At 48.0% G+C, this 27,807-nt stretch overlaps 1 protein-coding gene across 8 annotated transcripts in view; it reads right to left on the bottom strand.

Annotated features, from left to right (window-relative positions):
- Positions 1-385: 385 nt before the first annotated feature.
- NCMAP (non-compact myelin associated protein) overlaps positions 386-27,807 on the bottom strand; it is a 41,449-nt gene continuing 14,027 nt past the window's right edge. For 2 of the 8 annotated variants that reach the window (XM_082687948.1, XM_082687947.1), the window contains exons 2-6: positions 17,466-17,727; positions 12,501-12,619; positions 8,644-8,732; positions 5,634-5,718; positions 386-3,158 (exon numbers count right to left, since the gene is read on the bottom strand). In XM_082687948.1, the coding sequence (XP_082544074.1) occupies positions 3,017-3,158; positions 5,634-5,718; positions 8,644-8,725 (309 nt within the window). In that variant the 5' untranslated portion in view covers positions 8,726-8,732; positions 12,501-12,619; positions 17,466-17,727 and the 3' untranslated portion in view covers positions 386-3,016. Of the gene's footprint in view, positions 3,159-5,633; positions 5,719-8,643; positions 8,733-10,509; positions 10,591-12,500; positions 12,620-17,465; positions 17,728-27,807 lie in introns of those variants that run through there. The other 6 variants (XM_082687946.1, XM_082687952.1, XM_082687951.1 and 3 more) reach the window with 5 other exon arrangements.

Raw genomic sequence — 27,807 nt, 5'->3', positions numbered from 1 at the left:
ACCAGAAGCTCAGTTAACTGGAAACTCCTTCATTGATGACTTGGGTTGCATTCTAAGGTCTACTTCACTCCCAGGGGTCCCTAAACCTCAACGTATCAGAGCATCTGGTGTTTAACAGCAGGCTCTGAAATGGGATTCCTTTTGTAACAATCAAGCTGTTATTAACTAACTAATAATTAAGTAATTAATCAAGCTAACAAGTTTTCTCACTCATGGAAAGGCCGGTTGCTGGAACCCAGCTTCCCCATCACCTGTTAGCAGGAAGAGTACAATTTGCAACTGCTCAGGCTTTCCCACAGGACCGTATTTACATGGTTAGGGAAAGGAAATTCTTAGAAAAGGTATTCATTAACTCTAACATAGATTGACGTCAACTCAACAAATGTTTGATTTAAGTCTCTTTATTTCTAGACATTTTTCTTTAGATGTTTAATATCTTTTATTGATTCAGCGGCCAAATAAGGTGGCATCAGTTAGGAAAGGCACCTGACAGAAATGAAACACTCCACTGTGTTGCAAGCTCCCTGACCCAGGAGACTGGTGGCAGACTCCTTGAGAGTGGGGACCGGAACAATGTGTTTAGTAGCACCTCAACTTACACATAGGAACCCTTAAGGGATGCTTATTGAGTTATCTTCATTCGTTAAAAGCAAAATATTAAAACCTCTTTCTTGGCCTCCCCTTACCTCTCAGACTCTCCCCCTCCTCCACTTCCAAGCTTTCATTTAGCAAAAGAACATATAACAAGGGATGATTCCTCTAGTAATTCCAGGAAGAGTCCAGTATGAGCAGAAGAGTTTGCTTTTAGGGCTGGAGCATTCCAAACAAACAAACAAACAAACAAACAATTTTTTTTTTTTTTTAAAGCAGAACACTTTTGGGAAAAAGTATCTATTTGGGGTTTGAGTCCTTTAGGAAATGCCTTTCCCTGGTTGGATGGCATTCCATCCCTTGCTCCTTGAGTATAAGGGTTATGGGATACAAAACAGGAATCCTAAGAGCTTTCTGGGCTCAGAAAGGGGTCCTTTGGCTCCAATCCTGGGAGCCCAAAGGAGGCTACCAAAGTGGCTTTGCTCCTAGTGTCAGTTTGGAGGTCAGACTCCTGACCTCTGCTCAGACACATGGACAAGCCTCTCCTCCTTCTGTTTGGCCCATAAAAGAATCCATGTTCTTTGAGCCCGGATGTTAGGGAAGAAAGTGGTGCGACAGAGAGAGGCACTTTGGAGTCAAAGATGTGGGTTTGTGTCTTATCTTTGCAACTTAACTAGCTGTCTGACTGGGGACAAGTACCCTTCTCTTGGAGTCTGCAATTCTCACCTGCAAACAGAACAAATAATTCCTCCCAGGGTTATTGGGAAAAAATAAATCCAATGGGATAATTTATGTGAAAGCATCTTGCCAAGTACCTGGTACTTGGTGGATATTTAAACACAGTCGGGAGGAAAAATGTTTGGGGAGGAGGAATTTGCCAGTATTTTTATAGTGGGATGACATGACTCCATGACCTTGGGTCAGCCTTCATACCTTCCTAACCTTCAATTTCCCCTCAGAAGAGATTTCTGACTCCAAGAGGAAGAGACCCCTAGAATTTAAGGTCAAAGGTCAGACGGTGTCACTTTCTGCAACAGATTCAATATTTATTACCTCGCTTCCAAGATGCCTTCAATTGTACGGTGCATAACTGAATAAAAAAAATAGCTTTTGGAGAGAGAAAAAAAAACGCTACATTTATGGACCCATCAATTTAAAGACATATTCTGATTTCAGAATCATTAGCATGTGAACAAATATGTCTTACAGTTGAAGAAATAATGTAACAATAATGCCGGCTCTCCTTTATTAAGTGTCTGCTGAGTGCCAGGGACCACCTGAGTGGCTCTACCAAGTCCTTCACTCATTAAAGTCAGTCTGTTAGTCTTATGGTTAGCAAGCCCAATATGGAGCTTTCATGTGATTCTTTCAAGTCCACATGACCAGGAAGTAGGGCTTGGAAGGGAAGCTTTAATTTCAAAATGCTTTTCCCTCTCAATGGATTGTTCTCTGGGCTAAGAGTTAAAGAGATCAGCTCCGTACAGAGAAACACTTTTTGAATTTGGGGCTTCGAGGGTGACTGGGGCAGACACAGGTCACATAAACAGGGTTGTAATCTTACCAGTCTCTAATACTGGTTGTTGGAGGGAAGGTATGGCCGGAGAGAGAGAGGATTGCTCAGAATCCAAAGGGAAGCCAAGAAATGAGACTGAGTCAGGCTTAATCCAGCTCCAAAGGGAGAGGAGAGGCTCTGACCCGCTCCTGGCTCATTCAGGCCCATAGACACTATACTAAGCTTTTGGCCTAGAGGCCATCTTTCCTCAAGGTCACCCTATTCCTTCTCTGAGTCTCTACGATTAAGTAGAAAACTTTCGAGAAGAACTGTCTTTCCCATTACCTTTCTTAAAGACGGAGAATTCGGCTAACTGGTTGTCATGATGACTAGCAGTCATCTAGTACTGGAGCAAGTTATAGATTAACAAGTTAGTTTTTTGGATAGTTAGCCCAAGTTAGTTCCCCTGTGCCTGATGAACGGCATGGAATATTTTGCTCTGCAAAGCTGTGGCTACAGCACTTATTATGACCGGACCTCAAGAGCAGACCCTTTGGTGATATACTTGGGAGTATGCTTGGACTCCTGACTCTAGACCAGAAGACCCCTGGGCTGTCTGTCTAGCAACGGTGGGGAAGACAGCTACACCCACTGCAGTGGATTCCCAGCACAGCCGTTCCTCATCAGAGCACAAAAGAATGTTCCACAGCTTTCTGAAAGGGTGGCAGCAGGGAAGTGGAGCAGCTAGGGTGGGGCAGGGCAGGGTTGGGGGGCTGCCTGAGCATCTGGACTTGCGTGAGATGCCCCTTGTCGACCCAACCGGAACGGGAAGGAACTCAGTGAAGCTGCCGGAGGAGAAATGTGCTTCTGGATCTTGAATGGAGAAGGCTCTTTGGACGGTGGCCAAGATAGCACCATGGTGGTGGGGGGCGGTCATCGAGTTTCCACGTGGACGTCAACAGGACTGAAGGTCACAGTAGGAGGGTGTTGGCTGCTGTTGTTGTTTGAGCCCAAGGCAGATGGGGAGGCTGGCTTGGGCCCCTTGGGCTCCAGCTCCCGCCTGGTCCTCATCTTCCTGGAATGAGATACGCATGCAATGCTTGAGTCTTTCACCTCCTATACCCTGTGATTTTGATTCTGGCAAGGACATTAACATAGATCATCATTAAATCATGTTGCTTGATTGCCAACCACAGAATTGTACAACTAACCGGAAGGTGCCTTAGACATCAGCTAGCCTGACCCTTCTATTTTTGTGCGTAACTTAGATTAGATATTGAGAATGCTTTTTCTCCTGTTAGAGAATGAGTGTCCTATATTAAGATTATATTAAAGACAAAATGAAAATACTATGATTTTTTTTCTATTCCAAGTTGGGGCGGGAGTTAAATTTTGCAGTTTCATTACATTTGCCAAGTCGACTGCTAGAAATATTTAAGAACTTTTTGCATAATTGAGAAGAGAATGGACTTAAAATGTATATCCAATCTTTCATTTCACATGTCAGAAAATTCAATGACTACAACAATCATTAATTCAAACGTCTACATGAAATTTCATCTTATTGACCTAACAAGATGACCTAACCACCTAACCTTTTTTTTTTTTTTTTAAATTTCAAATGCTCAGGAAAGTTGCACAAATAGTACAATTCATACCTGTGTACCCTTCGTGGAACAATTCACTGATTACCAGCAGTTTGCCACATTTGCCTCTTTGTCTCTCTCGGTTCATTTACGCATGTGGACACACATATACACACAGAGAGTTTTTTAAAATCCTGAACTATTTGAGTCCATTGCAGATGTCACGCCACGTCGCCCCTGACTACTTCTCAAAACAAAGGCATTCTCCACGTAACCGAAACTCAGCTGTCCCACTTGGAGAGGCTTCCATTTTAAAGATGACACAATCAAGGCTCCGGGAGGTTAAATGACTTGCCTGCCTTTGAGAGACCAAAGACCGAGCTCCAGTCTCTGAGTTGCAGCCCCGGCATCATTGTAAACAGGGTGGGGTGGGTAGATCTCGCCCCAGATTACAACCAGGAAAGGGGCTCAGAGCGCCAGCAGTGATGGCCAGGAATAAAAGGCAGACACTGTGGTTGGATGCCACTTCCTGGTCTGGGATGGATCCAAACTGTAATACCCTCAAAATTTTAAAAATAACTTATTAAGTGTTATTATTATTATTACATATGGCAGTGTGAGTATTTTCTTTGAAACCACATGTACTGGGTTTAAAAATCCCAACTCTGGGGCAGCTGGGGGACTCAGTTGGCTAAGCAGCTGCCTTCAGCTCAGATCATGATCCTGGAGTGCCGGGATCGAGTCCCACCCACATCTGGCACCCAGGTCAGCGGGGAGTGTGCTTCTCTCTCTGACTCTTCCCCCTCTCATGCTCTCTCATTCTGTCTCTCTCAAATAAATAAATAAATAAATAAATAAATGAAATATTAAAAAAAAAAATCCCAACTCTGCCAGCAAGGCTGAGTAAACTTGGGCTTGTTGGCTCATTTCCCAGTGCGTGTTTCACACCTACAAAATTGGGGGACATAGAATCACCCACCTGGTAGGGTTGTAGTGAGGATCCAATGAGTTAATACATACAGGGAGCTTAGAATCATGCCTCGCACATCATAAGAGATCAATAGATGTATACCATATATGCGTACATAATATATACATTTTATACACATATAATATATAATATAAAACATATATTTTATAAATAACATTATACAATGCATGTTGGCACCTCCTCAAAATAAAGATGTGTCCCTCCTCCCCCTGCAAAAACCAGCCAACCAGCAATCCCATCATGCGGACACACTGGATATTAACACCTGGCCCTGTAGAATTTGAATCCTTGGTTTTGTGTGTGTGACCCACGTGTGTAACTATAATGTACATATTATCTTTTTATACTTTGCCAGTATATTGTAAACAGCTGTCCTCATCAATAAACACACTTCTACGGTATCTTTTTTTTTTTTTTTTAATGGCTTCCAAGTCTTCTATGATGTGGTTGTGTTTATAGTCTATTTTGATTTCTTGCCTGGGAAAAATAACCTTCTAGCCAAGCTGGGACTTAAAGGTGATTACACAACATTGAGTCTTTAGGCAATCACATGATGTTCTTTCCTCCTATTGGGTTCCAGAAAGTGGAGCTGGGGGTATAGGCATTCCAGTATTTGTCCCCTTAAATACTCACGTGGTCTGCTCAACACAGCCTAGCAGAGGGCTCTCTGAGAGAAAAAGACTGAATCATATTATTCCATAACTGTAAGTTACCTTACTGCAGTGTTCAAGGCCATTAGCATTGACATGATTATAATATTTAACAAATATTTCTGCAGGTACCAAAATATTTGGTTACCATGAAGCTCCTACAGGAGAACAGATGTCAAAAAAGGGCCCACAAAGGGTTAGAGCATTTGACGAAGGACTCATGGGTACCTCCTGGCACACGGCTGGCACCCACAAGCGTTAGCTCCCATTCACTCTGACATCACGGAAGAAACAAGACCATCAGACCCCAGGGCATCACGTACCTGTTGTACATCTTCAGCAGGATCAGAACCACAGTGAAGATGATGATGACAATTACCACAATGGCAGCAACAATGGCTCCAGAACCTAAGAGGAGAAACGTGGAAATGGCAAATGTGCAACTTGAAAAAAGGGAAGCATCCAGAGACTAAGAGGGGGACCTCCACCCGGCACCTCGCATCCTCACTGGATCAGGCAGGGAGAGAATGTGCTGTCCTGGCACCCCGACTACTGACCCCAGGGCAGAGACATACTCAGAGCAGCAGTGCACCCCTCCCCCCAGAGAGCTTCATCTGCCAAACTCCTATCTCAAGCCATCCTGTTGTCGTCAGTCCTAACATAGCATCCAACTTCCTTTGTGAAACAGGCAAGCAAAACACCCTTCCCTCTTTTTGATAATACAAAAGCATTATTTCTATAGTTAATTTTGAAACTAAAAATACAAGCCCAAAAGGGAACTCATTGCCCCAGGAACCACGGATCACCTACACATGCATACATGCACCAATGCCATCACGTATATGCAGGTATGCATATTAAATACCTACCCAACATTTTTTGGGTAACTGATTAATCCTGTCTGAAAACCCACCTCAAGGAAATAAAAGTGGAAAAATAGCACTTGATAAAAATGGAACCATGTTCCGTACACAGTTTTACAACCATAACCTAATCATCTTTCCGTGTAATTACATTGTTTTTCATGATTTTGATGTGTAGACCTCCATTGTTTAGATGTGCCATAATTTGTTTACCAATGCCGTACTGAGGATATTTATGTTGTTTTCAATTTTATACCATGAAAAACAAGGCTCTAATGAATGTCCTTGTGGCTTAATAGCATCTAATTTCAGTATCAGCAACCAGTTCCCATGGCCACCTCTCATTTCACGTTCAGAATCAACGTCCCTGTGTGAACTGAAACTGAAAATACAAAAAGAAACCCCCATAAAGTGTGTGGGGGGGCACATTTTAAGCCAATCTATTTGATTCTGGGGAGTTTATCTTAGGGAAGAATCCTATATACAGAAAAAGCTGCATGAATCAATATGCTAATTATGTCATTTATATTCTAAATACGGGAATGATTCAATAAGGTATGGCATGCCTAGCTCATGATATATTATACTATAATCTGAATGACATGTGGAGAAGAGTATATGGTATTTTGTACATACCCACATATACACATTATGTTGCAACCACTAAAATATATGCATAAAAACATAACGATGAGTAAAAGAAGCCAGAAATAAAAGGGTGTGTACGGTATACTTCCATTTCCATAAAGCTCCAAACCAGGTAGAACTAATGGCCAGTGGGCGAAGTCAGAATAGCAGGTTCCCTTGATCAGGTGGGGACAGGGTGGCAAGGGGCGCTGGGACGCCTGGGATCCTGGTGATGGATGGTCCTCTTCTTGATCTGCAGACTGGTGACCTAACCTAACTGTGTTCATTTTGTGAAAATTCACCCAGCTGTGCACTTAGGATTTGTGCTTTTTGGTTTTTTTTTTAAAGGTATGTAATGCTCTTACGAAAAGGTTTACTAAATAAAAACAAAAACAAAACTATGTCCAAATATTCACAGAAGAAAGACTGGAAAGAAAGAAAAGGACTGGGGTGGGGATTCTGTTATGGAATAATTTTTTGTCTCTTTTTCTGATGAGTTCTGTGATAATACTTTAATCCACTGTTTTTCAACGTTGCCTGCATAACCCTTTGCTGAGGGGACCCTCCCGTGCCCTGTACAATGTTCAACAGCATCTCTGGCCTCCACTCACTAATGTCATTAATACTGCTTTCTCCTCGCCAGCTGTGACAGGCAGAAGTGTCCAAACATTGTCAAATGTCCCCTGATAGTAAAGTGGCCAGATAAAGTACCAGGTACTTATTTAAATTAAAATTTCTGACAAATAATGAGTAATTTTTGCGATGTCTCACCTATTACATGGCATGTCCTTATAGTGCACAAATACTGTTACTCTTCAATTCAAATGTAACTGGGTATTCTGTATCTTATTTTTGATCTCTGGCCATCTCATCTAGGGGGCAGAATCATCTAGTTGAGAACCCTTCTTTTAGTTAAATAAGAGCAGAATCGTTCCCATCTTGCTGATGGAGATTCAATCTACCCTGCATTTCCTTTCAGAACTGTTTTGAGCTACTTCGACAGGCCTCTCTCTGTAGGTGTCCCCACCTGGCCAGAGCAGGCAGACTCACGGGACCCTGTCCCAAGACTGACCCTTTCGGGGTCTCCGTGCAAGACCCACATCCTGCCAGAAATAGGTTTCCTGCCAGGACCATGGTCTGGAGCTGTCATCATTAGAGAAACACTCCACGTGTGTTGGGAAGCCTGTTCCATGTGCGGGGGGTACGTGCCAGACCAACAGAAAAGACGGAAACAGTCCCAACTTCCCCTCACGTGATTAACTGGTATTCTGAAGAGTGGTTGTTAAGTTTCCTTCCGGGCATCCCTTGTTCCTGCCAAATGTCTCCCAAGGACTACTCCCACCCCCACTCATTTACTCCTTTGTCAACTGATGGGTTTTGCCTTGTAAAAACAGTATGAAGAGTATGAAAGTAGTTACATTGTAAGGTGACTCATTGAGGGACCTCTTACAGGAGAGTCAATGTCTGTTGCCCTCCAGACCCCAAAAGTCCCTGATGACAACAGCAGTCACAGCAGTAATGATCACATTACTACTCATTAGGTAGTTTGTGTGACTTGAGGCTATTCTAAGCTCCTTACATGGTCATCTGGTTTAGTCTTCATACCATTCACGTGTGTGATGCTAAGAGTAGCTTCATTAATATCCCCATCTTACAGACGAGGAAACAGACACAAAGCTATGAGGTCACGTGCTCACAGTCATGGCGGGCCTATGGCAGAAGTGCCACTGGGGACCCAGGTAGTCTATCTCCGGAACCCACGCTCTTGACCTCAACACCAGGAGAAGACCACAGTTCTCATCCCACCATCCCTCCCCTGGCTGCCAAGCCAACTTGACCTTACTCTTGTACAGAAAGTCTTCTTCTCTGGTGGTCACGTTCAAGGAGAAGAAGGTAGTACCCCCCAAAGGGGTGGCTGTGGTCATCTTGATCCTGGGAAGAACAAAGATAAAATTTCATTTAACACCAGGGTGAGCTTTACAATGCCTGTGTGATGCCTCCTTTGGTCCTCACCTGGATGACCAGAGAAGAGTCAAGCAGGCGGTTTCTCTTAGCAGCAAGTAAATAAATACAAGTCCTTTCACTGTCTACTGTGGAGAATTAAAAATAACGTCTGACATTTATAAAGAACTTCATCGTTCATGGTTGTTTAAATTAATTCAATAATATTTATTAAATTTTTCCTAATGAGGTTGTACCCAGAATGTCTAAACAGTTATCTTCTAGAAACTGTGTGAGGGAGGCTATGATTGTCATTTTCCTGATGAAAGTGAAGTCCCCAAGGATTCATGGAGCCCCAAGTTTGCATTTAACCCAGGACACGGGGTGCGGCGGTCAGCATCTCGTAACGATGCCCGAAACGATGCTCCTGCTTTCAGAAGCTTTGCAATCTAGGGAGGCCAACATAAATAAACCAATAAGCAAGTAAATGGAAAATTTAACTATGCTACCAAGCAGTCAGGGACATAAGCCATCCCTGGCTGTGAAGAATGGTTTCAAGGAAAAGCTAAATTTGCATGGGCCTTGAGGGACAGACATGGCTTGGGATGGCAGGACAACAAAGGCCAGGCTGCACACAGCCCTCAGCGGGAGGACAGGCCATGTGTGCTGAGCGCCCGCCAGGCACTGGGCCCTGTTACAGGCTTCACACCTGTATCAAGCTCACTCGTTAATCATCTTCTCAGTCATCACCTTTTGCTGCTGAGCAAACTGAGGCTCAGAGTGGTTGAGTGAAGGGACAAAAGTCACACAGTAAGGAAGACACAGAGCTTGGACCCAAACAGACTCTCTGAGGGCACAGTATAGCTTCTTTCCCTGATGGCGGCAGGAATCCAAATTCACAAGCCTGCGATCTTACACTTAAGGAGTGAGCCAGGAGGGACGCCGTTCATGCAACATCACGCCCTCAGGAACGAGTAATTGAGATCCTCCCAAGAAGTGTATTCTGAGCCTATGGTAGTATCCACACGTGCTCTGAACGACAGGCATTGAGAAGAGGAGGGACACGCACGAGGGTTTCCTGCTTCACTGTAGCTGCTGACAGTCTGGAGGCCTGTGAAGGATCGCCACCAAGGAAAGAATTATCCAGGCCTATTTGTCACGCTAAGAAGCCATGGGCTTCATGGCGGTCACTCCATCTTCCGGAGAAGAGATATTCTTTACACCTAACACAATATTTGTACACCAATTTGCATTTTTTCATTTTTAAAAAAAGATTTTATATATGTATTTGAGAGAGAGAGCGTGCACAAGCAGGGGGAGGGGTAGAGAGAGAGAGGGAAAGCAGACCCCCACCCCCAGCAGGGAGCACGATGTGGGGCTTGATCCCAGGACCCTAGGATCATGACCTGAGCCGAAGGCAGATGCTCAACCGACTGAGCCACCCAGTCACCCAATTCATTTTCTTCTTAAGATAAATATTTTAAAATTATAAATAATAATGTCATAGGAGTGCATGTACTCAGCACTCAGATGGAATGAATGTTCACGATCGTATTCTCTTCAGTTCTTCTTTATTAAAGAAGAAAAGAGAGACTCTGCTGAAATCCTTTTTCTACTCCTACCTCATTTCCTCCCTCCCCCCGAAGTAACCACGACCTTGACCATTAGTGTGTCTTCTTCTTATCCAAGCTTTAAAATGTTTACCGCGTCCGCATATACAGACTGTGGTTCTACATATTTACTAAAGAAATACTAACTGAGCACCTACTAAGTGACGGCCGCTGTGCTAGGAGCTGGGAACACACTGGTGAAAGGCCAGGTAGACTCCTTGCCTCCAGACGCTCACATTCTAGTGAGAGAGAGACAGAGCGTTCTCAGGCTCAAAAAAACAATAATCGTCTCCCAGTGCCCACACTTGAACAGCTGGCAGCGAAAACACTTCACTGGCTGTTTCCAGCCTCTCTAGTCTCTCTGCTTCTCACACCAACCTCTGCCTAACTGCCCTGACAAGGGACCACTCCATCCTCCCCCGGCATTCCTGGGCCTTGCTGCCCAGGCTCCGTGCCCCCCCACAACCTCACCCCCCCACAACCTCACCCCCCCTTCCCACAGTGGACATCTCCTGAGAGTTCCCACCTCCTGGCCGCAGCTCCCCACTTCCCCAGCTCCTGATGGAAATGGGTCAGCGCACCTGAACTGGAGGCAGGTCGTCAGGCTGATCAGGCTGGGGCCTCTGGTGGCTGTGGCCTGTCCCACCCCATGGGGGCCTCAGCCTCAGAATGGCCCTCTCTGCCTTCACTTTCTCTACCCTCCTTTAAGCCACGGGGCACTACTTAAAAACCCATAGTTCTTGTCTGTCCCTTCCTCCCAAACACCAGATCCTCAGGACTCCCATGACTTGGGCTCTCCCAAGGAGCCCTGTGTGGCTCTGCCTGACTCTTTGTACTGGTCAACCTTTCTTCCTCGCTGGGCTTCCTGTCTCCTGACCTCCTTCAACAGGCCCACTGGCCATGTTCCCCTGGTGGCTGCCTCTCCAAAATGAACACATCCTTCAGGACTGAGCCTAGCCATGCCTAAGAAGGCTCCCCCATCCCCTAGCCAGAATTAGCCTTTGGTCCTCCGCTCCCACAGCAGAACTCCGCAAAGAAGCATGACCACAGCACGTGTCTCAGTTGCTCTGTCTGGCAGTTAGCCTCCCATGTTCACTGCCGGGTCCTTGAGGGTAGAGGCTGTTTGGGGTCTTTTTTGTATCCTCCTCCTACGTCTCCCAGATAAACTGGCTGGTTCTTCTCACCTCTGCCAGGAGAAGTACGGAAGCAAGTGGCTGAACTTCTCCCAGCTTGGTTTGCTCGTTTGTAAAATGAGGTGGCTTTTCCCAAGGGAGCTGAGGGTTCAAGGTTAAGTATGGAAAGTGCTTTCAGTGCTTGATAAATGGCAGCTCTGAGTATTTGGGGGGTGGGGGTGGGGATAATAGCAAATATTTGCTGAACTCAGAGCCAGGTGGCTCTCTGGAGCTCAAAACAAGGAAAAATTCTTTCTATAAAAATAAATTAGGACCCATATGACAATATGGAATGAAAGTCTCCCCCAACCCCTGCCCCCACTGCTACTCCCAAGAAGGAGAGGCACCTGCCCCCCACTGCCCACCATTCCCCCATCTGATCGTAAAGAGTTTTATGATGCATTTGCCTAAACCATCTGCTTCTACCCACACCAATATTAATCTGAGAAGACCCATAAATACTGTTTTTAATTCAATTCCTTTTAAAAACAGAACAAGAGAGACAAATAGCCACTGATCCAGGGTCACTTAGTGAGAGAGACATGGCATCGTCACTGATAAGGCTAAACCCTGCCTGGGGGACACATCTCCTTTGGACCAACATGCACAAAAATGATAGACACCATCACCCAAGTGCCCACTCCGTGCCAAGACCTTGGGCCAGGCATTTTCTTTTTTAATCCATGCTTTGATTTAATTAGCAAAGGCCATGTAAAATAGGGTTTCCCCTCCCCTGGATCAGAGGAGGACCCCAAGGTTTGGGACTCTAAAGCTTTCTCTGCCCGCTTACACAGTCTGGAAGATGCAGAGCTGGCTTATGTACCTGGGCCTGCAAACTTCAAAGCCCACTTCACCAATCTGCTGCTCGTACCTGTTGTGTCTAGAGGGGCTCCTGACAGGTTACTATGGAAAAATGCACGTGTGCGTGTGCACGCACACACACACACACACACACACACACACACACACACACTGACCAGTAACGCAGCTGCCCAAGGCCACCAGGACACAGATTCCTCCGCAGACCCTTCAAGGTGACCTCGAGGGGGCCTAGTTCTGGGTGCAGACCTCCTTTCGGACGGGCAGGCTATTCTTTCTGAGAGAACAGTGAGTCATCTCAGAGTATATCTTGCCTTATGTCAGGCCCCAAAGGCTCTCAATCACATCTCTGTTCCTGCCCCATCAGGGAAGGTGGGAGGGAGGGCGGTGGGACATTGACGGCCAAGGCTGTGGGTGTTTTCATGTGTGGGACCCAGCCATTCCTGTTAACCAAGTGAGGCCCAGCAAGGGCTTTTCAGTACCCAATGTGTCTGTCACCAGATCCATGGCCACAAAAAAGCAAGGAGGGGGCAGGGAGACTGGGAATGGTTTTCACTAACAGAGGTTAATTTAATAATAAATAATAATAATAATAATAATAATAATAAATTATGTGCCAACATGGTACTCAGTGCTCTATGAAGGAGGTCTCATTAAATCCTCATACCTCTCGGGTAAGGAACGTGGAATCACTGCTCCTTCTACAGATGAAAAAGCTGAGGCTCACAGTACAGAAGTAATCAACCTAGACTCACAAGGCTAACGGAGTGTCATGCTAGGATTTGTGCCAGGGTCTGTCCTACCCCATGGCCCCTTCTCCGCATATCCTCACTGGACAGCCTCCCGGGGAATGTGCAAGACACAAATGGCCTGGCACCCAGGCCCTGAATCCGCAAAGCTTTGATGAGAAAACCCACATAGGCTGGGGCTCAGCTCTGCCCCAGACCCCTGACTGGTCCTGTCTGACTGGTCCCTGCTCTCAGCCACACTCTGAACCTCTGTCTTCAGCCTCTGTCTTAGCCTTAATCGCATTTACAGAATCTACAAGGAACTGTTGTTCCCCTGGGTTGTTTACAAATGGTCCTGTGTGGGAGGTCAGTCTGGGAAGTGATGGAAGGTCAGGACCATTTACCCTCTGAGTCACTCCTCTCTGCCTATCCCTTGGTCAAATGTTCAAGCCGTATCTGGAAGATAAACATTCCCAGATCTCACCTCTTCCAAGTATCTCCCCCACTGCTCAGTCCCCTTGGAACCCTAGAAGTTCCTCCCTGGATAAGACAACAAAGATGCTAACAACACTGGCAGACCCCCACTCAAACGGCCAACTGTAACTCAGAGTAGGTAACCCAGGAAGACCCCAGACCCACCAAAACACTGGGATTGAGTTCTTGCCATTGCCCAAACCTTGGGAGATTCAGCATGAATTGGTTTCTCCCACAGACATGAACCTCACTACTCCCAATCAGCCCCTAGAGTTTTGTAGATTTTTTTCAGAAAACTAAACTTCATGTCAAAACCAAAATATCCTTCCTTATAATTTTCACCCATTGGTCCTAATTCTCTTGCCATAAAGGTACATATGCTGCGTCTTATGCACAACCCACCAGATTTGAGCACTTCTGTGTAAGAAAGGTGAAACCAAGCTTCAGGGATGAACAGCGACAGCGGCCCCAGTCAGCCCATCAATTTTACCCCCCACCAGTAGGTGGCGCCAGCAGCTGGCTACAGTTTATCCCGTTTACACTAACCAACAAACGGTTGGTACACGTTCTGGGAACCCAACCTATTTCTAAAGAAAGGAGCTTTACGCCCATGAAAACAGCAATGATATGTTCTCTGATCATTTTCTCCTCCAGGACAAATATACTAAGCTCCTTCAAACAATCTTTACAATGATCGTGTCCTTTGTGAGATCATTACTCTGTGTGTTAACGTCCCTGTTAAATACAGCACCCCAAATGGGACCCCTATCTCCGGGGTGGGGTGGGGGGGCTGAAATGTCCAGAAGGACATTTGTCTTGATACTTCTCAGACCTAAGCCTGAATTTTAGCTCTGTGACCTTGGTCGGACTTTCTTCCCCTCTTGGTTTCTGATCTGTGCAACATGGGTTGTTGTGAGAATTAACAGAGATCAAACGTGTAATACATTTAGAACAGTGGCTGAGCCCAAAGTCTACTGATATTCCACTGGATTAATGCAAACAAATAGCTCTTTACCCTTACAGGCTGTTGCAGCATACACACCCTATTGGTATACTCCCAAACCTTTTCCAGACTTACTCTCATGCTTGTTTATGGTCCATCAAAGCTCTGAGTTTGGTAAGTGGAAGGGCTTTCTAAACTTCAAAGTGCTTTGGAAATACAAGGCAACAGCAGCCGCGTTATGACGGGACAATATTACGATCAGCTGCTGCCCAGTAACCAGGTCTCCATTACACTCCTGTGCAAATGTCATTTTGAACTTAAGTGTAAGACTTTGCACTGGCCCCTGTTAGCCTTGACCTCATTAGTATGGGCCCTCAGGAGAGCAAGTCCAGTTCCTCCTGGGTGGATCTCGAGACCTCCTGGTAGTGTTGTGACAGAGCACGCTGTCTAGGAGGTCATGACCCAGCGAGGGCTCTGGGGTCAGGGAGACCTGGGTTTTGATCTTGACCTCATCTCTGACCAGCTAGCTCTATGAGCTGAGGCACTTTTTAGGCTTCAGTGTTTTCATTTGTAAGGATAGCGTGCTATCTTGTAAGGTTGTGACAATCAGGGAGCTATAATTACCCAGCATGGTGCCTGATGGGTGGTGGGTGAATGGTCAAGGTCAGTTCCTAGCCCCTCTTCTTGCTTTTCTATCCTCAGTCTGTGCTCTCCCTGCTCTCCTTGGACCTTGAGCTCCCAGTTCTCTACCTGGTCAAGTGTTTGCTGATATGGTCAAACTCTATATGAACAGGGAAGTCAGAAAATCAGACCATGAAACTATGTCCCAAGGAGGGGATTTGAAGAGGGATTCACTAGAATTTCTGGAGGGTTCAACCTTCTCTTCCATTTCCACTGAGGAATAGTAAAACCTCTGCCAGGAAGGCAAAAATCCTCATGGGACTGGTAGAGCACGGGGCTTGCGGGGCTTGCTGGATGGAGAGGGCAAGAGCATGCCATAGATACCTAACTGGAATGGAATTGTTTTCTTTTTAAAAAAAGATTTAATTTGAGAGAGACAGAGGGAGAGAGCAAGTGAGTGTTGCAGGGGTCGGGGGGAGGTCAGGGGCAGAGGCGGAGGGAGAAGCAGGCTTCTCACAGGGAGCCCAACGCGGGGCTCAATTCCAGGACCCCAGATTATGACCTGAACTGAAGGCAGACGCTTAATTGACTGAGCCACCCAGGAGCTCCTGGAATTGTTTCCTTTAAGATTCTTTCCTCCAGGGGTGCCTGGGTGGCTCAGTGGTTTATTAAAGCCTCTGCCTTCAGCTCAGGTCATAATCCCAGGGTCCTGGGATCAAGCCCTGCATCCGCCACTCTGCTCAGTGGGAAGCCGCTTCACTTCCTCTCTCTGCCTACTTGTGATCTCTGTCTGTCAAATAATAAATAAAAATCTTAAAAAAAAAAAAAAGATTCTTTCCTCCAGTCAATACTGAGTGGGGATCACTGCCCCCCCCAACCCTGCCTAGCCCAGCCCTGATGACTGAGGGGCCTGATCAATGTCATAGTGAAGTCCTTTGGAAAAAGCAGGGGCCTTTGCATCCGGAAGCTCAGGTTTCAGATCCACCACATCTATCAAGTCTTAATGACCTGCCCTGTCAATGGCTTGAACATCCTTTATTTCTGATTTTTGGGCCCACATTCTAACGAGAGGTGCCCCCAAAGAGCTTCCAGCCAAGACGCAAGCCTGATAAGTTCCCTGTACCGAGAGATATAAATAGAAATCCCAGATGAAAGCAGTCACAAGGCAGATTTGTGCCTGGTGCCAAAAGGGCAGCACAGGCCGTGCCAGGAGTCGGCAGGAAGAAGACCTGTGGGCGTTGTGGCAGAGACTGACCGAGAGCTGGAATGTGACCCGCGGCTTCCATTTGCCCCTGGGTCTCGCCCTTGCAAGCCAACAGCCAGCTCCCAAGAGTCCTCAAACTCCACCTGAAGGCTCATGTAAGCCTGCATGTGTCCCACTGACCCCAAGGGAGAGAAAGGTTAAAAGGTTAAAAAGTTGATGCCCTTAAGGGAATAGGTTGGAGGGAAAGAATTCTCCCTTGACACGCTGTAAGGACGGGGAGTGACAGTTTAAGGAGATGCCGACACAGCGCTAGGTACTGGGCTTCGACACGGTTGCTCTTAACACAAGGCAGGTTGTTTTATGGCCACTTTGCTGACATACAATAGGCTCAGAGAGGTTAAGTGACTAGCCCAAAGTCTCATATCAAGAGAGGGCAGGAGCTGAGGATCAAACTTGGACCTTCCACCTTGAGATCGCTCACAGCAGCCAAACCTCCCAGGAGGTAAGGAATATTTCTGGGGATGCTCTGGGGGTCCACAACCCTGCTGGGCCAGGACTGTGCTCACTCCTCTTTCTCCTTGTTGATGTTGTGAGCCCAAGAGGTACGACAAACATCCAGAGGGTGGCAGGGTTCCTGGGCCACGGCCCCGTTTACCGTTCACATTTCGTAATTCTTCTTTTTTTTTTTTTTTTAAAGAAGCCTGTATGGAATTCTTCTTCTTCTTCTTCTTTTTTTTTTTTTTAAAGATTTTATTTATTTGACAGAGAGAAATCACAAGTAGATGGAGAGGCAGGCAGAGAGAGAGAGAGAGGGAAGCAGGCTCCCTGCTGAGCAGAGAGCCCGATGCGGGGCTTGATCCCAGGACCCTGGGATCCTGATCTGAGCTGAAGACAGAGGCTTTAACGCACTGAGCCACTCAGGCTCCCCAATATTTTGTAATTCTGTGCTTTGGGGACCACCCTGGGAAAGGCAGGATCCCCCACCTCTGCCCATGAGCTGCCAGAGCACCCCCAGGTCCCTAGGCGTGCTGAGTGTCCTCAGGGAGGCAAATTGCCCCAGGCTGGAGAAGAACTAGAGGCCTGGCAACAGTTCCCTATCTTTTCTACCCCAAAAATGTCTAGACAACAAAGAAAATATCTAGTCTGTACTTACATCTGTGGACAGAAGGTCGGCAGAGACGGGGACGGTGACTGCAAACGGTGACTGCAAACAGGACCACGGCCCGTCCATCCAGGGCCTGCTGAGTACCTGCTACCATGCTGAGTTCTTCACATGTAACCTCTATTTTCCCGCGGAGAGAAGTGAGACTCAGAGAGGGCAGGTAACTGGCCCGGGGTCTCTGGGCTAATACAAGGCAGAGCTAGGAGGCATTCATTTCCTAGGACTGCGTAACAAATCACCACACACGAAGTGACTAAAAACAACAAAAAAATTGCTTTTCTTAGCATTTCAGAGGTCAGAAGCCTAAAATCAGCATCACTGGGCTAAAATTGAGGTGTTGGCCTGGCTGTGTTCCTTTTGGAGCTTCTAGAAGAGAATCTGTTTCCTTGTCTGTTCTAGCTTAGGCAGGTCACCGGCATTCCTTGGCCCAAGGCCCCACCGTCCACCTTGACCTCCAAGCTCACGGTATAGCATCTTCCTGTGTCTGTGTCTCTGACCTCTGCTTCCATCATGATGCCTCCTTCTCTCTGGTTCTCTGGCCTCCCTACGGGATTTTCGTGATTACATTGGCCATACCTGGGTAACCCACGATCATCTCCCCATCTCATAACCCTTAATTTCATCACACCCGCAAACTCCTCTTTGCCATTAAGGGGACAGGGTCCCAGGTTTGGGGGATTAGGATGTGGATACTGCTGGGGGTCATCACTCAGCCTCACACATGGTAGATTTCGACTCTCATCTCACTGACCCCAAGGTTTGTACTCAATCCACTCCTACCTCCTCCAACGAGCCTGAAAAGGCATATCCTGCTGTCGTGCGGGATTCAAAGGTAGATCACATACCCAGGGAGCCGTGGGTACCAGCACCCAGCGGGAGGGAGTATGGGAGAAGTGCTGTGAGAGGAGCAGAGAAAGGGTCCCGGAGACCCTGGGCCGGCTAGCTGGGGCACAGCTGTGCGTGTGAGCTCGGGGGCGTGGGGTGGGAGTGGGTGTGGGGCAAGGGGACAACTAGGCAGTCTTGACTGTCCCCCACCCCCATTGCCACGCAAGCTGTTTCCCATAAGCCTTAGCACCTACCTCCAACCTAAGCTTCAAGTACATCCATCCGTCCGTAGTTCCTCTGTCCTGAAGGGCCTGCTCAGCCCAGCCTCCACCCATCTGTGTGATTTGTTAGTTAACTGATAACCTGTCTCAATTTCCCCTTTCCAAATCTCCTCCCTGCCAAAGGCTTAGAAAGTCTTTAGTCTTATAAATGCTCTCCCTGCTCTGCTCTGCTAGGGGAGGAGGCGGCGGTCCGACCCCGCCCGAGCACCCCAGTCCCTTTACAGAATCAAGAAACCACATTGAGTGGGTTAGCCAGGCTCTTTCTCCCCAGACAGGCAGAGCCTTTGACTTCTTCCAGCAGCCCTCAGGCTCGGCAGTGACATAGGGATGGTTTCTCTAGGCTCCTGGGCACGACAAATATCCCGGCCCAAAGGAAAATGAGAGATGAAGGGACAAATTGAGTGTTGCATCATCCCGGGAGAAACAAAGTTTGGGAACTATTTTTTTTTTTTTTAATTAAGTTAGTTATTTGAGAGAAAGAAGAAAAAAAGATTGTGGGCATGAAGAGGGGGAGGGGCAGAGGAGAGGGAGAGACACTCAAGCTGATTCCATGCCTAGCAGATGTGGGGTTCGATCTCCTGACCCTGAGATCATGACCTGAACTGAAATCAAAAGTTAGATGCTCCACCAATTGAGCCACCCAGGGGCCCCAGAACCATTTTTATCTTTTTAAAAACTGCAAAGGGGGGAGGCACCTGGCTGGCTTCATCAGTGGACCCTGTGACTCTTGATCTTGGGGTCATGAGTTCGAGCCCCACTTGGGTGATTACTTAAAACAATAAAATCTTTAAAAACAAAATTGCAGAGGGTTACGCATAGTAGATGGAGGGCCAAGCTTTCATTTCTGCATCCTCCCCAGACCCCCGCAGAAGACAGTAGAGGAATCAAGGTGTATACATCCTCATGGCCAAAGGGAAAGGAGAGAAGAAACCACACTGGAGAGAGGCCGTTCCAGGTTTGAAAGCTGGACACGCTGATGCTTTCGTATTGATTCTGCAGCCTGGAAAAGGCAGAGGCCTAGTGAAACCTGTAGGGTGCGGGGGAGGAACCTGTAAAAGCGGATCATGTTAAAGCAGCTCAGGAAAGCTCATGAACGGGGGGCAACAGGTGCTCCCCAAAGTCAGGTGTCATGTGGGGCTGAAAAAAGGAAGACACAAGTCTTTAAGAGGAGCAGCTCAGCTCCAGCCCAGCCAGCCCCTGACCTCGTCCTCCTGGCCATAGGCCTCCTGGTCCTGCACGATCAGGTAAATCCGTCTCTACAGATAGTGAATCAGGAGTTAGACTTGCACTGTCCAACATCACAGCCACACATGGCCGCCTACATTTAAGGGAAAAGTAAGTTAAATAAAACAATACATTTTAGCGCCTTACTCCCACCAGCCACATTTCAAGTGCTGACTATTTCCCATGCCTTGTGGCCCTCTATTGGTGAGTGCAGTTCTAGAATGCGTCCAGCACTGCTCTAGACCCTGGCTGTCCAAAATGTGGCCCTTGGGTCAGCAGCATCAGCAGCTCTGAACATCTTGTTAGCAATGCAGACTCTCAGGCCACATCAGGAACACTAGACAAGAATCTGGACCTGAGTCAGCCTTGTACAAGATCCCCAAGTGATTCAGGGCACAGCTGACTTCAGGACTCCGATCTCTGAAAGAAACCTAGCACTGGTGGGGGTTCATTCCTGGCTGGGAATGGGGCTGAGGGAAAGTCTAAATCATGCAGTGAGGGGCTCACCCTGTCCCCTGAGACCCTTGGGCCTGAACTGAGGCAGCCAGGCTTAACCTCTAAGCAGGAAATTAGAGAGGGGCTGGGGAGACTGACCAGCCAAAGAGAACAGACTAGATACTGATGGAAGTTACAAGAGCCTCCATGAAAGGACCAGGTTCTCACCAATCAGCCAATGAGGTTACTAGTTGACAAGCCTCCCACCCCCTAACCAGAGCACCTCAGGAAAATTTTTTTTTAAATAAGCTTTTTAGGGGCAACTGGGTGGCTCAGTCGGTTAGGTGTCTGCCTTTGGCTCAGGTCATGATCTTGGGGTCCTGGGATTGAGCCCCGCATCCAGCTCCCTGCTCAGCAGGGAGCCTGCATCTCCCTCTCTCTGCCCACTGCCCCCCACCAACTCATGCACAGGCTCTCACTCTCTCCCTCAAATAAATAAAATCTTTCAAAAAAAAAAATAAATAAATGAGCTTTGTAGTGCCTTACTCTTTTTTTTTCCAATAATTTAAAATTTTTATTTATTTATTTATTTATTTGACAGAAATCACAAGTAGGCAGAGAGGCAGGCAGAGAAAGAGAAAGGGAGGCAGGCTCCCCACTGAGCTTCAGGAAGCCAGATTTGGGCTCGATCCCAGGACCCTGGGATCATGACCCGAGCCGGAGGCAGAGGCTTTAACCCACTGAGCCGCACAGGTACCCCTGTAGTGCCTTACTCTTAAACAAAAAGATAACAAAGGGCCAATAGACCAAGGGCCTCGAACAAATGAACAGACAGCAAACAAAACAAATGAACAGCTGGAGGCATTTAAAACAAACAGACGAAACTAAAGGCAGAAGAAAATGTCCTTGTTCTCAGAGAGGTAAGACCCCGCATCTATAAGGCAAATCAGGGTGCTGTAAGAAAAGAATATTCTGAAAACAAGAAAGGGTGCCAAGAAATAAATAAGAAAAGCCTGGCCAAACAGAAACTTTAATAGAAGGGTTGGAAGATGAGAAAATCTCTCAGAAAATGAAACGAAAAAGATAAAAGTAGGTCAGAACAGATTGCTCCTGGAGGTCCCACGTCCTCTTAATAAGAATTCCAGAAATGATTAAAAAAGAGAAAATCGAAGAGAGGACATTATCAAAGAATCCCGGAAAATTTCCCAGAAATGTAGACCAGGAGCTTCCAGAATGAAAGGACTCTCTGAGTCCCCAGAACAATAAGGACGACCCACAGTAGGGCTCATCATCATGTCTTTTCAGAACGTTGAGCGTAAAGAAAATACCTCATACACCTCCCTTGGTTTGTTTGTTTGAATAGGGTCAAATGCAAATAAAAGGACCCACAATCAGATGAGAGGAGAATTTATCAGCAGCACTAGGAGCTCTGAGACAACTCTCCAAAGTTCTGAGGGAAAATAATTTCCAGCCAGAAGTGTACAGTAAGCCAAACTAAACATTGAGTGGAAAGGTAGAAGGACGTTTTCTGGCATGCGAAGCTCCAAAAGAAAAAAAAAAAATCCCTCCTACCCAGGCACCTTTCCCCGGGAAGCTCCTGGAGGACAGGCCCCACTAAAGCAGAGGAACGAACTAGGCGTGGAAGGACAGGGGATCCAGGGCCTCAGGGGGAGCCCGGGCGGGGCGGGTCACAGTCTGACTCAGGGGACAACAGAGGCCAGAAAAAGGGAAACTGGCAGATATTCTGATGTGTTGGTCCAAACTGAAAGATCTACTGTTCTCTGGAAAAGTCTGGGGAATGAATTTATGATAGAAAAGGAAGCTTCCCCAAAGCCTTATGGAACCAAATACCTCCCTTTGAACCACCTCCCCCACCCAATTTCTCATTCACCGCCCCCTGTGGTGGTGGTCCTGGGAGGCAACTCCTTGCGGTCACAGGACTCCGTGGGAGCCAGTCTGAAAACTACAGAGTCCACAGCCCTTTCTCCTTACCCAGAGGGAAACTGAGGGCCAGCGAGGCACCCAGGGGGTATGGAGAGATGTTGTTTCATTGATAGTTAATTTGGTACGGTTTCGAGAACTCTTTGTTGATTGATCTGAAACAAGATCAATGACAACAAAAGAAAGAACCAAACCAAACCTAGAGGAAGTGAGCTGGTGGGCCATCAGGGAGACCCCACCTGGCTCTCACACTGCCCTCAGCTCAGGTGCCACCGGCTGCATGGCATGACGTTTCTAGAAGGCACAGACTGGGGTTTCTGAGCTGCTACCAACTGTCGTCCATCAGAGCACAAACACATAGATGAAACTGAGTTTGGAACCCCATGGACCTGGCAACTGTAAACTTCTGGGGGGGAATTGGGGGTGGGAGAGCAGGGAAAACACCAAACCCAAATGGGAACCAGCAACCTGCGGGAACCAAGTACCCCACCTCCCAGTGCCTTGGGGGGGCTCATCATTGCCTTTAAGAACCAAGACCACTGTCCTCTTAGAGACTCCCGTAAATTGCATTCGTCCCTAAAACCAACCTTCCAATGGTCTCACTTTTGATTCTGTCTCTCCCTCTGCCTTTTCCAAGCACTTGGCTGACCTCAAAGTGTTTGTAATGAACGTGTTTAGGATGTAGATGCTGTCTGGGGTATCTGCCCTTGTACATGGAATTCGAAGAAACCTAGTCCTTACTCTGTAATTTTAACATGTGACCTTCTTGCCTGATCTGCGGAGCTCGCCATCTTAGCTATTCAACACAGACAGGGAGGCCTGTGCAGGAAGTAAGCACCCTGGGCTGGAAGTTAGGAGTATCTCTGCTACGTCCTTGCTGCGTGACCTTGGGCAAGTCCTTTGTTCTGTCTGGACTTTGGTATGTTGTCCTGTAAAACACACAGCGGGGACCCAGTGACCTCCGTCTCATGCGCCTTCCATCTTGTGACATGCCCAGCTGCAAGTTTGGTTCAGGACATGGCCCCTCGCCCTTCCCAAATCTTGCTGGCCTCCCACACCCTCCATTCCAGAGGGAACACCCCTGCCCTTTCCTGCCCAAGCCCGGGCCTGGCAGGCACTGGCCTGCCGAGAGGACAGGAGGTGGGGAAACCACCCCAGCCGTTTAAGCTGCCGCGGTGAGAGCTGGTCCCTGGCCAGTCACAACAGGCCTAGAGCTACAGAGGGGCATTTGTCTGGGGGAACCCATGGTTTCTTTTAAACCTTCCCTCTGGTCTTTGGCCCGCTGCCTCTCTTTGCTCCCCACCCTCTAAGGTGGCAGCGCCAGGCCCCACCTTGTCCACATGTCGGGGGTGGGCAGGTGAGGGTGCTTGCAGGGGGCCATAGGGAGCGTTTAGGAGGAGAGGGCTAGTCCCCGACACCCTTACCGACTAGGCAAGCCACCAAGAGCCTCCTCTAATCCAGGCCTCAGTTCCCTCAGCTTTAAAATGGGAATGACTGTGCCACCCTCACTGCCGTGAGGACCAGATTAAATAAAATGAGGAATTTGCAAATAGTGTGTTGTGATAAAGGAAGGCATTTGGACTCAGAGGGACCCCAGCTCAAATCCCACCTTGGTCACCTCTCAACCCCCTGTCGCGGGCCACTGATTTACCTCCCATGAGTCTCGTTTTCCCCATCAGAGGGAGCCAAGATATGTGTGCAGTGGATCAGACTGTAAGGCTTGAACAAGAACTGACAGAAAGGGGCGCCTGGGTGGCTCAGTGGGTTAAAGCCTCTGCCTTTGGCTCAGGTCATGGCCCTGGGGTCCTGGGATCGAGCCCCACATGAGCCCCTGCTGAGCAGAGAGCCTGCTTCCCTTCCTCTCTCTCTGCCTACTTGTGAGCTCTCTCTCTCTCTCTCTCTCTCTCTCTCTCTGTCAAATAAATAAATAAAGTCTTAAAAAAAAAAAAAAAGAACTGACAGAAAGTGCCCTGGCCAACAAAAGCATCTGAGTGAATGAAGAACTGGTCAGGGCTGCATCACGACTTCTGTGCTCCCCCCAGAATAAATTCTCATGGGCTTTAAATTTTTCTTCCCGATGTGAAAAAAGTTGTGAGGAAAAAATGTGAAGAAATATGAGGTGATGTGAGGAAAAATGGAAAACATTTTCTTCCTCTCTAAAAGTTGGTTTTCTTCTCCCCTGATTTCCAAAGAAGTTAAAATCTTGGGGGGGGGGGGGGCTAGTGGGGAAACTGGCCCTGGTCCTGCTTCCGGGTTCTCTCAGGGCTGACCTGGCCCGGGTGCCACCTCAACATCCTGGGGGCCCCCAGTGTCATCACTGAAGAATCAGCCATGCAACTGAAGAGTCCTAGAACCTCACACCTGCAGAGCTGAGCTCAGGGGGCCCTGTCTCTGCTGGACGCCCCCCAGCTTCAGTGCTGGGTGAGCCCTGTCCTGAGGCTGATAGCCTGGGAGAATCCAGGGCCCCGGGTGTTGTGAGTTGGGCCTGGCTCCCAGGGAGCCGGGCTGGGGGACCATGGACACTTAGCAGGCAGGCAGGACGCCTCTGTTGGGCTCCTACCCTGTGCCCAGCATTGTGTTTCAGCTTTGTGTGCACAACCCCAATTAATCATCATTGCACACTTGCTGCCTTACACTCAAGGAAACTGGGGCTCAGAGAGGCCCAGTAACCCACCCAAAGTCACAGAGCTACCAAAGCAGGGGTGGGACCTCCCAGCACCCAGGAGCCTCCCAGCATCCAGCACTCCCGCCCCCCGAGTCAGAGGGAACGTGGAAGAGACATGTAGGGTGTGCGCAAAGTGCAAGGCAGTGTGAGTCTGAAGTCCAAGGAAGTAGGAAAACGAGTAGGAAGCGGGGAAGGGTGAGCTAGGAGCCCCCCCACCCCGCATGGGAGCCCCCCCCCACATACTCCTGGGGGCGCTGAGCAGCACAGGCCAGGCAGCGAGTGTGAGCGTGGGCCTCCGTGGGCCCGTGTGTCCCCAGGCGGCCCCAAGGGAGCGGGGCCAGGTGGGGCTGTAGCTAAACACGCGGAGGTGCTTCATTTCCTTGCCCAGCTGCCCAGAGCCTCGTCTGTTTACCCACGAATTACAGCACATGCCATGCTCAGCCAAAGCCTTCCCGGTCCAGGGGCCATGGATGGCCTCGGGAAAGAGGGGTGCAGGGCAGGGGTCTCAGGCTCTAGAGTTCACCAAGGGGGTGACTCATAGTTGGGGAGAGCATCCCATCTCCACCCCAGTCACCCCACAGCCAGGTGGAGTGAGACCCTCCCCCCCTTCACCCCAAATGTGACTCTCCACCTGCAGTGCAGCAGATGGAAGGGGCCTCTCTGCTCTCACAAGCCATCAAGGACACAGTCACCTGAGAGACCTCGGGAGTGACAAACCTGCCCTTGCTCTCCTCTGTCTGGCCGCCCAGTGGCCTCTCATCAGCCTGGAGGAATCAAGTCCTGACTCCCTAGCAGGTTTCTCACCGACCGACACCATTCAGACGTGTGCTTTCCAATGTGGGAGCCACAGGTCCCTGTGCCTGTGGAGTCCCGGGAATGTGGTGGCTGTGCCCTGAGATGTGTTGTGTCTGTAAAACACGCCTGGGATCTCGAAGACCGAGCACAAAATAACAGAATGGAAAATATCTTGTTAGCAATGTCGTAACACTGATTACCTCCTTGAGAATATTTGGGATGTGCTGGGTTCAATAAAATGTATTCTCAAAGTTTACTTACCTTGTTTCTTTTTACTTTTTAAAAAATTTTCTTTTAGAGAGGACAAGAGAGAGAGAGAAAGAGAGAGAGAGAGAGAGAGAGAATCTTAAGCAGGCTCCATACCCAGCGCAGAGCCTGATGCAGGGCTCGATCCCATGACCCTGAGATCATGGCCTGAGTCGAAACTAAGAGTCTGACGTTTAACCTACTGAGCCACCTAGGCACCTCTTTTTTTACCTTTGTTTTTTTTAAGATTTTATTTATTTATTTGACAGACAGTGATCACAAGTAGGCAGAGAGGCAGGCAGAGAGAGAAGGGGAAGTAGGTTCCCTGCTGAGCAGAGAGCCCGATGCAGGGCTCCATCCCAGGACCCTGAGATCATGACCTGAGCTGAAGGCAGAGGCTTAACCCACTGAGCCACCCAGGCACCCCTCTTTTTCTTTTAAAATGCAGCTCCTAGAACATTTAAAATGACACCAGTGGCACACCTAACATTACATTGGCCAACACTGATTCGCACTTTGTCCTCCTCTCTTTGCTGCCTCTCCTACCACTGCTAACTCAATCACGTGTTCACTCATTCATTCATCTGGTATATATATTCAGTCATCGTGTGCTGTTTGTCGGAGATGGTGCTGGGCGGTGGAGACAAAAAGGAAACAATACAGGCCCAGCATCTGAGCCCACATGGAGCTTGTGGACTACACTTCCATGACGACAACAGTTAACTGAGTCCCTTGACAATGATGGCATTAGCTAATCGAGCACTGGGATTTGAACTCTGGCCGTCCTACATGGAGCTTACCGACTTCCAGAATGCTAAGCCCCAGGTGTTGTGCATGTGCGTGCGCACGCGCGCACACACACACACGTGCACGCACACACACACACACACACACACACCCAATAATGTTACTTGCCTCTACTCCTACCTGTGCTTCTCTCTGGGGTGACTTCCAGATCCTGTCTGCCTGGTGAACTCCTACTTATACTTCATCAGAACGTATGTCCAATGTTTTCCCCCAAAAAACCCCAAACTGCTACTTCATGAAGCTTGTCCCTCCTGCCCCTACGACCCTAAACTATGATGTGATTAGGCAATTATGTTCTTGTGTCAGTTTAAACATCACCAGTCTGTCCAAGCTTTTTCCCTTTCCCCTACCCTCAGGAGTTGTCTCATTTACCCTCTTTAATGCTCTTTGCTGGCTCAGACTGTCTTGTTTGTGACCCACCCACCTCCCCAGACCCAAGCTCTGTGAGAACAGGGCGCTTGTCTTTTTCATGCGGAGCTGACAGCCCAGGGCCCGGCTGGCACCGTTCTTGGCACCTGGGAGGCACTGAGAGGCGAAGATAATGGCATGTGGGCGGTGGTACCACAGAGGCTCTGGCACTGGGCAAACAGGGTTCAAATTCTGCCCTCGATTAGCTGCTTACAGTCACCGTCAAGTGACTCAATTAGCTATTGTCGTCATTGTGATGACTTGGCAGCTTTCCCTGGTGAGGCAACTGGCTTCACAAGGGCCTAGGTAGTCTCTCAGTCACAGAAGCTGGTCTCATCTGGGGTTCCCTATCACAGGGAATGATACCAGCAACCCCTGAAGCTTCCAAAGCCAGAAATCTAAACTTGTCACCCATCCAAGACCTTCATCGCTCAAGTCTTTCAAATTTATCGTCATTCCTTACAAATTTTCTTTCTTGTCTCCCTCCTCATCCCCCTCCCTGCTCAGGCCCAGTCCTGTGTTTTCTTCTGTGGATGCTGCCATAACTTCCCAACAGGCCCAGCCTCCCTCTGCCCTGGGCCCCCACAATCCTTTGTGATGAGCCACAGCAACTGCTAAAAATTTCAAGTCTACTCCAAACTAGAACTTACAACAGTCAACAAGTCTTCCGTGCAGTATCTGATCCTGTAGACCACTCCAGTCTCTT

The sequence above is a fragment of the Mustela nivalis genome, assembly GCF_964662115.1.
Source record: "Mustela nivalis genome assembly, chromosome: 10".
Taxonomy (NCBI): domain Eukaryota; kingdom Metazoa; phylum Chordata; class Mammalia; order Carnivora; family Mustelidae; genus Mustela; species Mustela nivalis.
The sequence above is the reverse complement of the archived record's forward strand: the minus strand, read 5'-3'. Positions and strand labels throughout refer to the sequence as shown.